Source organism: Triplophysa rosa, linkage group LG4 (assembly GCF_024868665.1).
Source record: "Triplophysa rosa linkage group LG4, Trosa_1v2, whole genome shotgun sequence".
Lineage (NCBI taxonomy): Eukaryota > Metazoa > Chordata > Actinopteri > Cypriniformes > Nemacheilidae > Triplophysa > Triplophysa rosa.
This window is the reverse complement of record NC_079893.1, coordinates 20,254,468-20,269,160: the sequence shown is the minus strand read 5'-3', so window position 1 is coordinate 20,269,160 and position 14,693 is coordinate 20,254,468. Positions and strand designations below refer to the sequence as shown.

General features: G+C 39.2%; 2 protein-coding genes across 8 annotated transcripts in view; one reads left to right on the top strand and one right to left on the bottom strand.

Moving 5' to 3' along the window:
- Nucleotides 1-5,955, top strand: part of frem3 (Fras1 related extracellular matrix 3) — a 48,879-nt gene extending 42,924 nt beyond the window's left edge. Inside the window, exons 17-24 of the mRNA XM_057332796.1 lie at nt 67-259; nt 464-568; nt 1,521-1,648; nt 1,762-1,896; nt 2,419-2,545; nt 2,649-2,836; nt 3,014-3,160; nt 3,258-5,955. Of these exons, the coding sequence (XP_057188779.1) occupies nt 67-259; nt 464-568; nt 1,521-1,648; nt 1,762-1,896; nt 2,419-2,545; nt 2,649-2,836; nt 3,014-3,160; nt 3,258-3,785 (1,551 nt within the window). The 3' untranslated portion in view covers nt 3,786-5,955. The remainder of the gene's footprint in view (nt 1-66; nt 260-463; nt 569-1,520; nt 1,649-1,761; nt 1,897-2,418; nt 2,546-2,648; nt 2,837-3,013; nt 3,161-3,257) is intronic.
- Nucleotides 5,956-6,646: 691 nt separating this feature from the next.
- Nucleotides 6,647-14,693, bottom strand: part of gab1 (GRB2-associated binding protein 1) — a 117,086-nt gene continuing 109,039 nt past the window's right edge. For 2 of the 7 annotated variants that reach the window (XM_057330939.1, XM_057330938.1), the window contains exons 8-13: nt 13,643-13,726; nt 13,321-13,362; nt 11,022-11,115; nt 10,507-10,633; nt 8,572-8,700; nt 6,647-8,480 (exon numbers count right to left, since the gene is read on the bottom strand). In XM_057330939.1, coding sequence (XP_057186922.1) covers nt 8,322-8,480; nt 8,572-8,700; nt 10,507-10,633; nt 11,022-11,115; nt 13,321-13,362; nt 13,643-13,726 — 635 coding nt within the window. In that variant the 3' untranslated portion in view covers nt 6,647-8,321. Of the gene's footprint in view, nt 8,481-8,571; nt 8,701-9,412; nt 9,489-10,506; nt 10,634-11,021; nt 11,116-13,320; nt 13,363-13,642; nt 13,727-14,693 lie in introns of those variants that run through there. The other 5 variants (XM_057330941.1, XM_057330940.1, XM_057330942.1 and 2 more) reach the window with 5 other exon arrangements.

The window sequence follows — 14,693 nt, the reverse complement described above, 5'->3', positions numbered from 1 at the left end:
ATTTCTTTAAGACTAAGAAATGTTTTATTGTCATTTTTAATGTTGTTTCTGTACCTGTTTCTGTAGGTGCTGAATCTTGTTCAGTCCTATGTAACATTACGGGTGCCTCTGTTCGTGTCCTATGTCTTCCACTCTCCTGTTGCGGTTGGCGGCTGGCAACATTTTGACCTGCGATCTGAGCTAAGGCTCACCTTTGTGTATGACACTGCCATTTTATGGCAAGATGGTATTGGAAGCCCACCAGAGGCTGAGCTACAAGGTAGTATACAAATTCCATACTGCAAGTATTGAAATACCAAAGTTAACTACTGATAGTGCTCACAAAAATACTGAGGAATAGTTTAATACAGTTTAGACGGGTTAAACACAGCTTTCATTAAATGTCCGTCTTTGTCTACAAATGAATCCAAAAAATTTGAACATCTCTGACGTTATCCTAATTTGTGCAATCATTTTATTACAGGCGCCATGTATCCTACCAGCATGAGAATCAATGATGAAGGCCGTCTTGTAGTCAACTTCAAGACCGAGGCTCGATTCAGGGGGCAGTTTGTCATGTCTCATCCAGGTAACCCAAAATACTTAGACAGGCCCTCCTGATAGACCGTTTCACTGAAACAGCATAAATGCGTATTACTTTTGGTCATCCTCCATATTACTCAGGTTATTTTACAAAAGCAAAAAGAAGCTTATTACTGCCATCTTCTGGCTGTTTTTATGTCGCCCCTGCTGTGCTTATCTAGTACATTGAGCATGTCAGTTTAAAAAAAAAGTAAGAAATGAATATGGGAAGTATGTTTTACACAGTTTATGATGCTTTAAACATGATTTAGTGTTTCACTTTTTCTTTGCGTGCGTGCGTGCGTGTGAAAAATAGCTATGGAAACTGCTAGGAGTGGTTGTGGCATGTCTTTTAATTTAAATGTCACCTTAATAACGGAGTAATGGTAATGGGCGTGTTGTTGGCGCTCTTTTTTTGTCAGCAATATAACGTTATGTGTTCAAACAAATATTTAGGGCGCTTATTTCGTGGAAATTGTCTTGCAAATTACCTGATATCGACGTAACTACAATACTCCCAAACAGAAGTTGTTGAATTCTTGGCCACCAATCCACGATAATAACGTAATTCCACTCAGACAACGTGAAAATATCATCATACATTTATCTTCGTATTTACCTCACGCATCTTTGAGCGTGTTGAACACGCCTTTTTGGTTCTGCCCAGCATTGTTCGCGCGCTTGTACCTGGGCATCTGATTGGTCGACACACTGACATTTTGGCTAAATGAATAATACTGTAAAATGTATTTTGTGTTCTTTGTACAGTTAACTTGTATACTTTTGTGTACTTTTTATATACTTTTGTGTGTTTTCGTGTTAACATAATTAGTAAAATAATTATAAATGTGATTTTAGAATTAACAAAGTGTTCTAGGTACACTAGAACGAAATAATATGCCTTCAGGTGAAATACTCCTTAATGAATGTCAACAACATGAATGTGTGTCGACTTTCAGGAACCACTTTGACCTCCATGATAATGTCAGCTGATCACCCTGGACTCACATTCACCCTCACTCTGGTCCGAACTGAGCCAACTTACAACCAGCCCATGCAACAGTGGAGCTTTGTTTCTGACTTTGCCGTAAGTTTATTCGGTTTATTTATCTTTCACTATTTATCATTAAAATGTGTAAAATACAAATTTTAAGATTTTTCTTGAAAATTTTAAAAGAAAAAATACTCTATGTCTGTTAGGTGAGGGATTATTCCGGTACCTATACTGTGAAGCTGATTCCGTGCAGTGCTTCACCTAATGGTGAGTTCAGCATTCCTCCCGTATGTCATCCGCGGGAGCCTCTCACCTTTGACATGGACATTCGCTTCCAGCAGGTTGGTTACAGCCCCCTCATCATTCCACCACCCTATTTCCATATTCCCACTTTTTATTAAAATAACGACATTAACAAAGTGGTTTTAATTGCTTAAAACTGTATACATTTGCTTTCATCTGACAACATTGGAACTCATTTGAAATTTAACTATAGTGATCATCATGCCTGTAAAACATTAAGCCCCGGTTTCACAGACAATGCTTAAGACTAGTCCCAGACTAAAATGAATTTTGAGCCGTCTTAACTGAAAATAACTTGCTGGGACATATCTTAAAATATGTCAGTCCCATTGTTTTAAGGCATTTCAATAAAAGCATTTTCAATATAGCCTAAATTAACTAAGGCATAGTCCTGGCTTAGGCTAAGCCTTGTCTATGAAACCGGGCCTAAATGTATTTCTAAAAATTTATATGGATTTTGGATTGCACATCTTTAAAGGAATCAGTAGAGAATGTAAGAGGGTGACAGTGTCATTTAGCATTGCGGTGTAAACATCTGATATTTTTGTGGTATTTCTCAGGTGAGTGATCCTGTAGCAGCAGAGTTCAGCTTGAATACACAGATGTTTCTGCTGTCAAAGAAGGAGCTGTGGCTGTCTGATGGTTCCATGGGCTTTGGCGATGGAACGGACACTGCCTTTGTTGAAGGTGCTGATATTAACAAAATATTTAAGTAAAAACTGGATTGGATCACTATTATTTCAGTATAGATGCTCATTTAAAACCTAATTCATATTGGTTTTCTCTCTAGGTTCTAATATCTATGGGCGTGTGATGGTGGACCCAGTGCAGAATTTGGGTGACTCTTTCTCCTGCAGTATAGAGAAGGTTTTCCTCTGTACAGGCACCGATGGCTACGTGCCCAAGTATAACCCTATCAATAAAGAGTACGGATGTCTGGCTGATGCTCCATCACTGCTTTACAGACTCAAGATCCTGGTATGTGATTCTTTGCTTTTTTCGTACTGTATAAACTTACTATCTTACAATTATGTGAAATACTGGATTGTGTCAAACTTTCACAGTTTACAGTTGCAGAAAGGCTCCATTTTAGGTACAGTAAATCCCCTTTTTGTTTATCATCAAATTGAAAACATGTTGGTTTTTAAACTTTAGGACAAAGCCCAGCCAGAAACCCAGGCCACTGCCTTTGGAAATGTACCGTTTGATGCTTTCCTGGCTTTGGATACCCCTGGAGCTCTTTCCTTAGTCCTACAACCTGGATCTGATGGATTCACCTTGTCATCATCTCCTCTTTTCCAGGTCAGAGACCTTTCTCATAATCAAAGCAAAACCCATAGTTTCCTTTGTTTGACCTAAATCAACAGATGCATTTTCACATTCTCATTTCATTCTTCAGGTCGCTGCTGGCCGTGAATGGTTCATCCACACCATCTACACGGTCCGTTCTAGAGATAATGCGAACCGTGGTAAAAGAAGCCTCGAGTACCACCATGCTTTATCATCCGCTATAGCTGAACCCGGCATACAAAGTCGCAACCGACGTGCCGTGCCTGACCCAGAGGCTTTGGACATCGGTGCTGAGAATAACAAAGGCACCAACATCCAGCACATTGCTTTGGACAGCTCCAACCGACTGCGGGTGAGCCAGCCATGGGGCCACGAGATCAACTTGGAGCATCCTCTGGTGGAGGGGAGCCTGAGTAAGGAGCCCGGTTCAGATTTCTCTCTTCCTGCCGGTATGTCCACATTGCTGGGGGTGGCTGGGCTCATCCTGCTGGTATGTCTGGTAGTATTGCTGGTGGTTCTATTGATGCGCCGCAAGAGGAAAGAGAAAAAGTATCCAGTGTATTCTACTTCCTCCTGCGCAGCCTACGGCAGAAATACCTCAAGAGTGAGGAGCAACGGAGATAGCTCTGAGGTGTAAACAGCCCATTGTTTCCTCAAATCATCCTTGTTCATTCAAACATTCACACGTAAAGTAAAAGGTTGCTCAAAGAAGCATAGCGGATGAAATTGAGGACACATAAATATTCAAGGTGAGGAAACAGTGCCGGCATTTTAGGCCTCACTAAAAATGACACCACCTCATATGTGGCTTCGGCCAAGTTACAATTATCATCTTAATTCTGAACTCATCTTGCATCAAAAGATCAGTAGTGACTCTCATATGACCTAGTCTAACCAATGGAGCTGGCTTGTTGAGCTTCATAGTACTAATATTGTTGTAGTGTGCTACTATTAGTGGCCGCAGTAAACCTGTGCTTGGACAAACAGAGGAAATCTGTGCTTCGCTGTTACCTCAGCTTGTATCTGAAAATGTTACATTAGCTCTATTAGTAGATGAATGAACACATTTAAAAAAAAAAGAGTAAAAAATAGATTTTTTATTTCAAAGCAAAGATAAAGGTCACCTCACTTTGCCATGAATAATATATTGGGCAGCAGTGGCCTCTACAATTCAGTGATTTAAATTTTGTGAGGAGTATTGAAAGTAGTTGTATTTTTTAATAGCAGTCTGTTTTATTTATATGTAACAGTTCTTATGCCAGTGTGGGAGGTTCATGAGCAAACGAAAAGATGCAGGAACTGGTTTCTTTACACGTTTATGTGATAAATCTATTTTTATATGCCTCATGACAAGAGCACATATCCATGTTCCCACATGATTGTATTGCTATGCAAGGGAGCATCATGTTTATTAATTGAAGTTCGTAAATATTCAGAATGTATTTTTTATACATTTTCCGGACATGTAAAATGTGGTTCAGAATGACACATGAAATTGAGTGTACATGGCTGTTCACATCTGGTGTCAAAAGGAGAGAGTTTCAACAAAAGGTTTTAGAACACCCTGGTAAAACTTGAAAAGTTGTCAACCCACACAATTCAATCATTGTTATAGGAATAGTGAATTTGCTACTTTGACTAAGGTGCTTTTTTTTACTTCCAAAATAGCCAGACCCTTTTTACGGTTTAAGCATTGTGTAATGCAGGGGTCTCAAACTCAATTTACCTGGGGGCCGCTGGAGGTAGAGTCTGGGTCAGGCTGGGCCGCATTAAGTGCTGCTTCATTCTCTTTGCTTGCTTTCTTGAATAAATCTTGTTGCCTCAATAGACATTTTTTAAGATTGGCGACCCGGTTCTTTCTCTCATCCCCCTGGTATTTTGTATACTCCTCAGCATGTCTAGTTGAGTAATGACGTCTGACGTTGTATTCCTTATACACCGCAACTTTCTCTGTGCATTTGAGACACGTAGGGGTGCCCCTGTGCTCGACAAAAAAATATTCCGTCTCCCACTTTTCCTAAAATTGCCTGTGCTCGTCGACCAACCTTTCTCTTCACAGCACGTTTTGAGAGAGACATGACTGGAACTGGGTGACACTATATATTTTCCGTCCACTTGGTGTCACTCCGGAACACGTTTCAACCAAGTGACTAACGTTGATACTTCAGTCATACAGAAAGTGAAAATAAAAAAAAATTGACGGAGTTTTCTAACGCTGCATTAACAGCGCATATCATAAAAAAGGTGATATAAGTGATAGAAAAAGTAAGTGATAAAAAAATAAAAATTAAAGCGTGGCAAGACTCAGCAAAAAGGTGCGTTTGAGAACAACGTGCGGGCCGCACTAACACTAAACTTTGATGTCAAGTAGGGGGCCACAAAATATCATCCCGCGGGCCTCAATTGGCCCCCGGGCCGCGAGTTTGAGACCCCTGGTGTAATGCATTCAAATTAAATTGCATTATATATTTTTAAATTAATACAGCAGTGGACAGAACACCAATCATTAAACGTTATTCCATTTCCCAACTTTTATATATTTTTTCATGTATACTATATTGTGGAAATTGCTGGTTTAGTCACCAGCAGATTCAAAGAAACTACTGACCATTATCCTTGTTGCTATATTTTATCACACCTTTTAGTACAACGTTGTTAGTACAAAATTGTTGTTCAAAACTGCCTCACCTGAAATGCACAAGATTTCTCATAGCCAACAGATAATGAATGATAGTTTACCTTACTTTGAATTTTAGTTTTCTTGACATTGCAAAAATATACTTGTTTCATCATAAAGTGCCTGTTTAAATGCTTAAAGTATAAATTAAAAGCCTACTTCTCTAACCTGTGATGAGTTTTAATTAAACTTCCAATTCAATAGTTCTTTGGCGCACTTGACATGCAACATGTCTCAAAGTACAATCTATCTACACTGGAAAATAAGCTGTGTTTGTAGTTTATACTCACTGGAAGGAAGAAAAAGCTGGGGTATCTTCAACTTCATCAATTTTAGTCTTATCTTCAACCACATGGGATGTAACTAAATGAACTTAAAGGGATACTTCACCTAAAAATGAAAAATTCTGTCATCAATTACTCACCCTCAAGATGTTCCAAATCTGTTTAAATTCCTTTGTTCTGATGAACAAAAAGAAAGATATTTGGAAGAATGTTAGTTCCGTTCTGGGACATCATTGATTACCATAGTAGGAAAAATAAAATGCTAGTCAAAGGTGCCCAGAACGGTTTGCTTTCCTAAATTCTTCAAAATATCTCATGTTGTGTTTATTAGAACAAAAATTAAGCAGTATTTTTTCTACTATGGTAGTCAGTGATGTCCCAGAACTGAAAATTGCATTCTTCCAATTGCATTCTGCATTCAACAGAACAAAGAAATTTATACAGATTTGGAGCTACTTATAAATGCTGACAGACAGAATTTTCATTTTTAAGTGCAGCTAATAAATGTTAAAAAAGCAAACACCGCAATGTCAGCAGTAATCTCCTGAAGTATCATTTTTATTGAGTTCATTTTAAAATGTACATTTCTTTTGGATTCATTAAAAAAGATAAAAAAGCATCAGGGTCTGAGGACTCGTAAAGAAAAAAAAAGATTTGAGTAGAAGGGAAAAAATACAGGCACAGCTTTGTTTGAATCAAAAAAGACATGCTTGAAAAGCCTGTATAGATATATACAACTGAAGTCACCAATGGTATTGCAACACATCACCTGTGTCTTCTTGGCTTAAGAACAGTAGTTAGTAGAGCTAATTTGCGCACACACACACACATGCGCACGTACGCACGCACGCACGCACACACACACACACACACAAACAGTGAAGTTCTATTTGAATGTATTCCGACATGAGCTAAAAATCACTGAACGGATCGTATTTACAACATTCAAAAAAGTTGCAATGGTAAGGCAATTAGTTTCCAAGAGCCGAGGAATTCTGAAATAAATTATCAAAGTGGCGCTAAAATGCATTGATACACCAGTCACAGAAAATGCAAAGTCAAATAAAAATTCCTGAAACTACACGACCGGCTTTCCGCTCCTCACCTATAAAGGCATCTTATACAGCACAATAATATCTTGCAATGTTACGAAATACCAAAGGTTTCAATGAGAACATGTGAATTGCAAGATAGCAGAAAATAAAATCTGTGTTAAACTTTTCAGTGAGTACCTAACCTTGGCGATTCTGTAAATTGATACCTTGCTTAAAGAAAAATAAAACAACACATAAAAACAGAGTTCTCTGTTTAAAATGATCACAGTTCCTAATTCCACCAAATAACATTTCCAAGTTTCTGATACCACCTCAGACCGTGTAGACTTCTACCCTGCAGAATCTACACTTTAGCCTTAACATATCAGATATTACATACAAATAAAGGACACTTTTATTCATGTACATAACACTATACAGTCTGTCTGCTGTCTTGCAAATGTAATTCATCTCTAAAACTGTAGTACATTTGCTGCACAAGCAGTTCAAAACCTTTTGATTGCACTACTGAATTACAAGTGAGGCCTAAAAAATGAAACAAATGGAAAAACCTGGATGTCTACAGTTTTCAGATTATCATGGAACTTTATAAAAAGAACAGCTTCTAAAAAGCGGTCTTGAAATCCCACCGTGGCAGTTTTGTAAGCATGTGAAACTAAAAGAAAAAACTTCAGTTGTTCAAGTTAGTCAAACAGCCATATCTGACAGACCTGATGCATCTCAAGCCTGTGGAACAGTGTGCTTTAACACCACAAATGGAGGGGAAGATCTCCAAAATCAGAAAAGGTGAAGTGTTGGGCAGTGTGTACTATGAATAATGCTCCTCTGTTAGCACAATTGTTTATTTGGCTTTTAGCCAGAAAGGCTCAACATGTCCTTCAGCCCCTATGTGCACATTCCAGTCCATCCTACTTAAAGTCTGTCAGCTTATACATGAGGTTCCCTCAGATCAGCTCTCCCCTGCAACGGGTGCTGTCGTCTAGCAGGAAGCAGTGTAAGCTAGCTGATCTGGGAGCTGTGACCTACACAGCTGTATCTAAAAATCAAAGATGGAGGTCGAAAAAGAGGAGGCTGAAGGCTGGGACTACTTGCAGCTCTCTCTGTTCCCAGGCCTAATGCGAGTCCTGATCAAGCGCAAAGGAGGAAAGAGATGGGTGTCATTTGGCCCCTTTGGTAGGGGTGTCTGTTTCCGTCGACTGCCGTCCGTCGCTCCACGCTTCACGTGTACTCTTGAGAGCTTGCGTGCGCTGCTGATCTACCACCACGTAGTCGACCCGCTCGTCTGACACTGAAATACCAGTCCCGTTACTCTTCTTCTAAAGTTGGAGATGGGGAAGACAGCAGTAAACATAGGGAAAAACACTTTTCCAGTAATAAAAATGCAAATCATCTTCTGCCGTGCCTTACCTTTCGAGGAGGAGTTGATTTCCCAGTGTCCAGGTCGAGATCCAGGTACTCCACCTGCTTGTCTCCTTTGGGCTTCACCATGGGACTTCCCCCAACATCAGCATTCATTGGTGCACCTAGCTTTATGTTCTGAGATTCCAAAAGAAAGAAACACTTACAAAACTATATAATCATTTAATGATCAATATGGCAGTCAGAATTAGTCACTAAAAGATTTATACTACTGATATATGAAACTACTGTATGACGCTGCTGCTAGGTGATATGAGTAAACAGACTAAAGTTTTCTTTAATGTAAACAAATGTTGGTTGACACAACATTACTAAGATTGAATCATTGAGATATGATGCGTCTTTATATTTTAAGAGAGAAATGGGCTCCTAGATAAATAACGATTCCTGCTCATTCTAAAATGATGTACCATTAGTTCTACAAGATTGTTAAAAACATTGTTTCCTTTCAACAATTCCTTTCCAAGTCTAGAATTGCTGCCTTTTGCTTGCAGACTTACATGATTATAATTTTTTAAATAATCTCCAAAAGTCCTTCTCATTCTGCGAAATTAACTCAATACAAGCAAAATTATTATGTGACTGTGAGGAGTAACATCATTGCATTGCTAATAAAAAGCACAAGAAAAAAATCAATACAATCTGATCATTACGTGTGAAAACAATCTGGTTTAGGCATTCATCTACGCTAAAACCGCTACTAACTTTGACCCACGTTGAACGCATTTACACCAATACTCAGTCACATGGATGAAGGAATAACATCTATAGTTGTTTTTGCTTTATATGCCATCTACGTTGTGTGAAAACACACATCCACCCTGCTCACCTCCTCCAGGTGGTCTAGACCTGACACTTCTCTCTTTATAGGGGTGATGGGAACAGTACAGTAGAAGGACTCCTCTCTACAGAATGGAAAAAAATCATAGAGGAAAAAGGAAACCGATGGCAAAGCAGAGAAAAAAGAAGCGACGAGCAGAAAACAGATGAGAGCAAATAAAAAGCAGGACACACAGAATGAAAGGACACACAGAATGCAGGGACCAACCTGTTAGTTTGGTTAAACACTCTTTGAGATGCAGTTTTTTGAAAGACAACTTGTTAGAAAACCAAACAATTCATGCATTAAATAAGAAATTAGATAAGAAATGCATTAAAACACGAAACAGAAAAGATAGGAGGCCATTCATCTGTAGGTAAAACCATGAAGCCAAAAATGAATGGGAGGACAGACACAGCATAAAAATGAAGAAAACCCTGGAGAAAAATGAAGGAAGGAAAATGAGCGAGGGGTCCTTCTTTTCAGGCTGCTAGATGCCCACATGATGCTGTTCACCACTTACTGTACATCTTATCCTACAAATCTGCAAAACTGGCATTTCTTTCTAAGTAAAATACACCACAAATTGGGTATACTATATAAGGAATTACTTAATATTGCTCTTATTCTGTTAATAGATATAAAAAATAATAGTTCTGATTCTGATCAATATATTTATTTACATTCGCAATTATATACTGAGATAATATATTTCTAGCGCTGTGCATAACCCATACTGTAGCTTCCCTCTATTTTTGTTGCAAAACAAAATAATTTTGTGCAATGATATTTCTAAAAATATCATTTGGATAAAAGTGTCTGCTAAATGACTAAATGTAAATGTAAAAATCAAAATGTGCATTTATTATGTGGTAATCATTTTATAAAAAGCACTCAAGGATGTGTCATATTGTGAATATAGTCTCAGTTGAAGGGTTTTCACACACTGACTATATACACGAAATAACACTTGTTCTCGTACATTACATCTCAAAAACCTACACTAACAAAAAAAAAAACATCTTCAGTTTCCAATCCTGACTGCACGAATAAGTAGAATATAACTGGAGTGGAACAATAGCTGTGGTGTTGGTTTTACATACTGGTTCATCTGTAGACATATTAGCGTGTTGCATGGTTACATAATTCTCTTCACAGTCCTCAGAGTCGGTGCTGGATGCAGTGCTATGCCCCGAGGGCGGTCTGGGAGGCATGGGAAACCTAGAGGGGCTGAGCAGCAGGACAACGTTTACACTGCCGCTCGTGTAAACACACACACGCACGCACGCACGCACGCACAGCACGCACGCGCACACACACACACACACACACACACACACACACACACACACACACACACACACAACAGCATGACAAACTCTCACTGTCTGGAACTTCTCAGCTGATTGCGGACTGACACTTTAAAACTGTTATATAGATAAAGCATTCAAGAATACAATTCAACCTTTTCTCTTATCACTACCATTTCTATATGATGGGATGTTAGGACATGACTACAGAAATGCATGAACGATTAGTTATTTAGCCTGTGGAGTCTGTTGTGTGGACGCCATGCAGAATCATGCCCAAACGGTGATCTGTTTTAGTTGACACTTACTCCCTGGCGAAGGACCTGGTCACAGGTGAACGGACTGGTGCCGTAAGCTCCTCCCACTCAGAGACAGGCTTGATCTCCAAAGGGGCCGGCTTAACTGCAAGAGAGGCAATTCAATGCACAATGTTCAGAATGTAAGTAATACCCCCCGAAAGCCCACCCCAATGCATATACAGCACTCATTGTAAAAAAGATCAAGTGTATGTCATTTTAAGAGGTAAGCGAATAAAATGGCTTTCAAACATAACTGATGAAATTACCCTTGAATTTCTATTTTGGGACGGTGTCAATACTTTTACCATGAGAATTTATGAGAGATTAAACAAAATCTTATGACTTCACAGGAAGATACAGCTATTGGAGAATTCCATTCAGTTGAAATGAGTCATTTAGCCAGTAGAGAGCACCATCCGCCACTTCCGCTGCCTGACAGTCAAAGTTTTATTTAAACACAGTATTAGATGAACTAAAATGACTCTTAAAAGATGACTGAAAAGGCAAGGCCACTGTTCCACGAAATACATAAATAAGTGATAATCACAAACACATATTTGCTCCAAACCCCCCCCCTATCAACAGCATCTGATTCAGTTCTCGCAGCTGGCCCGAAACTCCGCTGAGCTGAGAAGAGCCCAATCTGGCATGCGAGGAGTAGCTGTAACTGGCTGAAACATTCACCAGCTGGTGCCAGTGTGTGAGGGAAGAGAGCACAGATTGGCAATGCATTTCAAAGCCCTAATTTAACTTTCGGGCACATAATATGGCCTGAGGAAGTCACAAAAACAAATCAATAGTTTAACTCCAAAACACAACACGGATGGGCCCAGACAGGCCTTGTCTACCATGTTAAGATCACATGACCAGTTTTGCCATTTTTGCTGGCCATGGGTGTATTATTGCATATGAACTCCTGTGTCCAGTGGCGATCTTTGAAATATCTGGAGAGATCATTTGCTATGTATTCTCCGGCAGCCTCATCATCCAGTATTATAGAAGACTGAGAGCTGCTGTGTGTTATGTCACATATTTTTACAAATTTGCTTTTTTGTTACAGATGTTGTGTTTGCAATTGTTTTTTTATTTTTTAATAAAAAGAGTATTTTTATTCATATCAAAAGGTTAAACAATAAAGATTTTTTTTCACAGCCTTCATTACCAATATTAGTGTATAACACTGTATAAATACATTTTTGAATCAATGGACCATGATAACCAGCTAAACCTTAATTCTTTGGTAAACAGGAACAAAAATTATGCCTTCACACCAACAGGAGTCAATTACGGTTTAAAAAGACAAATAAGCCTTGGAAATAGGCTCATTGCAATAAAGAACACCTATGTTTTCTATATGTTTTCTTACATGTTCAACCTTCTAAATGATTAAGCCTGTAATGCTGGATTCACACGAGTGGTGGAATTGCCACGCGGTAGCCGCCTTTAAGCTGATGTGGCTGCCGCTGCCGTTCGCAAAAAGATAAAATATTTTTATCTTCAGCTGCGCATGCCACAATGAGCCGTGCCTGTGGAAGTTCATGATTTTGGATGTACTAGCACCGCTTGCGCACCGCCTCTGCTCCACCGATGAAGCGGCCCGAATTTTGCTGCTTACCGCATGTTTCCCTTTGAAAATGAACTGGACAAACGCGACTGCCGCGTACCATGTGCAACCACCATAAGACTGATCATGGCAGACATACCTTTATGCTAATAAACAAAACAGCGTTTAGAAGTTGCCAATATTTTAACCAGACACTTGAATGTGACCTTCAGGTTCTCTAATTCAGCTGTCCACCGGCAGCCTTTACAATATATCACAAAAATGCAAATCTTCGCTGTCGAACTAACACCTCTCAATTTTTCAATCTTTATATTTTTCATGAATCATTACTATTGGTCAACCTTCATGTTTTTCTGTAGGTTTTGCAAATAATTAACCAATCAAAAGTACTGAAAAGAGCTTGTAAAGTGTTTGTGGAGACGATGTTAATCAATTAGTTTTTCCTATAAACAAGTGTTAGATTCCCTTCACCAGTTAAGCACCACCTTCAAGCCCCTTTCACACTGAGCGTGATGAAGTGATGCGAAATATTGTTGATGCTCTTGAATCAAAATAATAGATCGACATAGTGCTATTCAAACAAGATGCCATAGTCATGGTTATTTTTTCAACCGCTGTGTTGTCTGTTTTCGTGTTGTGTTCTGTGTCACTTTACATCACGATCAGTGTGAAAGAGCCTTTACCAATGTCAACACTTGAAATCTATATGTATAGGACTCTATATGTCCCCAACAGCTGACCAACCATTCATGAAACAAGTCCAAGCGTCTTCAGAGGGACTGCAATCTATGCACACAGAGAATACAACACACGGACAACAGCATCAGTGGCCTAACTGTAAAATTGCATCATCATTTGAGTGCAAATGCAAGTTTGCATCCTCCTATACGTAAGTGTTTTGTATTACTAGTCTATGATTCCTCTCAAAGTCCTTTTCAGTCTCAGGCATGAAATGGAGGCCACACTTTTTAAAGAAATATTCCACTGGACATGTGTTATTCACAAAAAAGAGCTTGTTGAAGCTAAGGAGTTAACAGTGAGAGCAGCATTCTGTCGAGGTACGTACCCTTACGGCGTCTTGAGAATTCACCTATGGTTTGGGAGTCGGTTCGCTCGAGACCGACAGCTCTGTTTATTTTAGGGCTTTGACCTAAATTGGTGAGAGAAAACTTGTTTGTTACATGGCTTTGGCGCATTTTTACTCCTCTAAACCTCACACCCATGCAATGTAGAAAAATCACAGCCACCTCCATCACTTTCGTCTAATCGTTCGCTACACAAATATGTATTGGGCTGCTGCCATGGCAACAACTCTTCATGCATTTACTGTAAGTCATGCGACAAACAAGGTTTCCCCACAAAGACGGACGGGCGAGACATGCACAGGGTTAAACAGATAAAACGTGGGTGAGTTTAGCATTCGCACCAACTGACAACACACCAGCGTGTGGCTCAGCCAGACAACATGGATCAGTCAGAAATATTTGACAAAATACAGACTTTTCCTGCTGTTTTACCCATGTAGCCACAACAAAAAAGTGCCACACATGAACAGCGACGACTAACAACATGAAACAATACAGACCCTATACACAAAGTATTATTTCTAAAGTGTGAAGGAAAGTCAGAAAGAGAGAAAACAGAACCAACACCAAAATGTGAAAGCTTTATAATAAAAAAACAGCCACTAGTAGCATGAGACGAAAGAGTACAATGTACCAAGACACAAAGTACCCGACAACTGAAGATAAAACACCACCAAAGCCATTTGAATATCGCTATGTTCAGCAAAAGCATGTACATACGGCACAAAAGTGTACACAAGCTGCAGTGAAACAGCAGAAATTACACAAAACTCGACATTGAAAAGTGATGAGTGAACAGTTAGTATTGTGCTTGGCCCATGGTTAAAAAATTGTGGCGTACTGCAGTGGAATTTGAACTAATTTATTTATTCTACTGTATATACATTACATGGCCATTCATATGAGGACACCTAGAAATCATACAGGTTCATTTCATAACTTTTAATAAGAAGTTGGTCGTTGTTTTGCTGTTTTATCAGCTTCCACGTCTTCTGTAGATGATGGAACGTAGATGTGGGGATGTACTTCAGT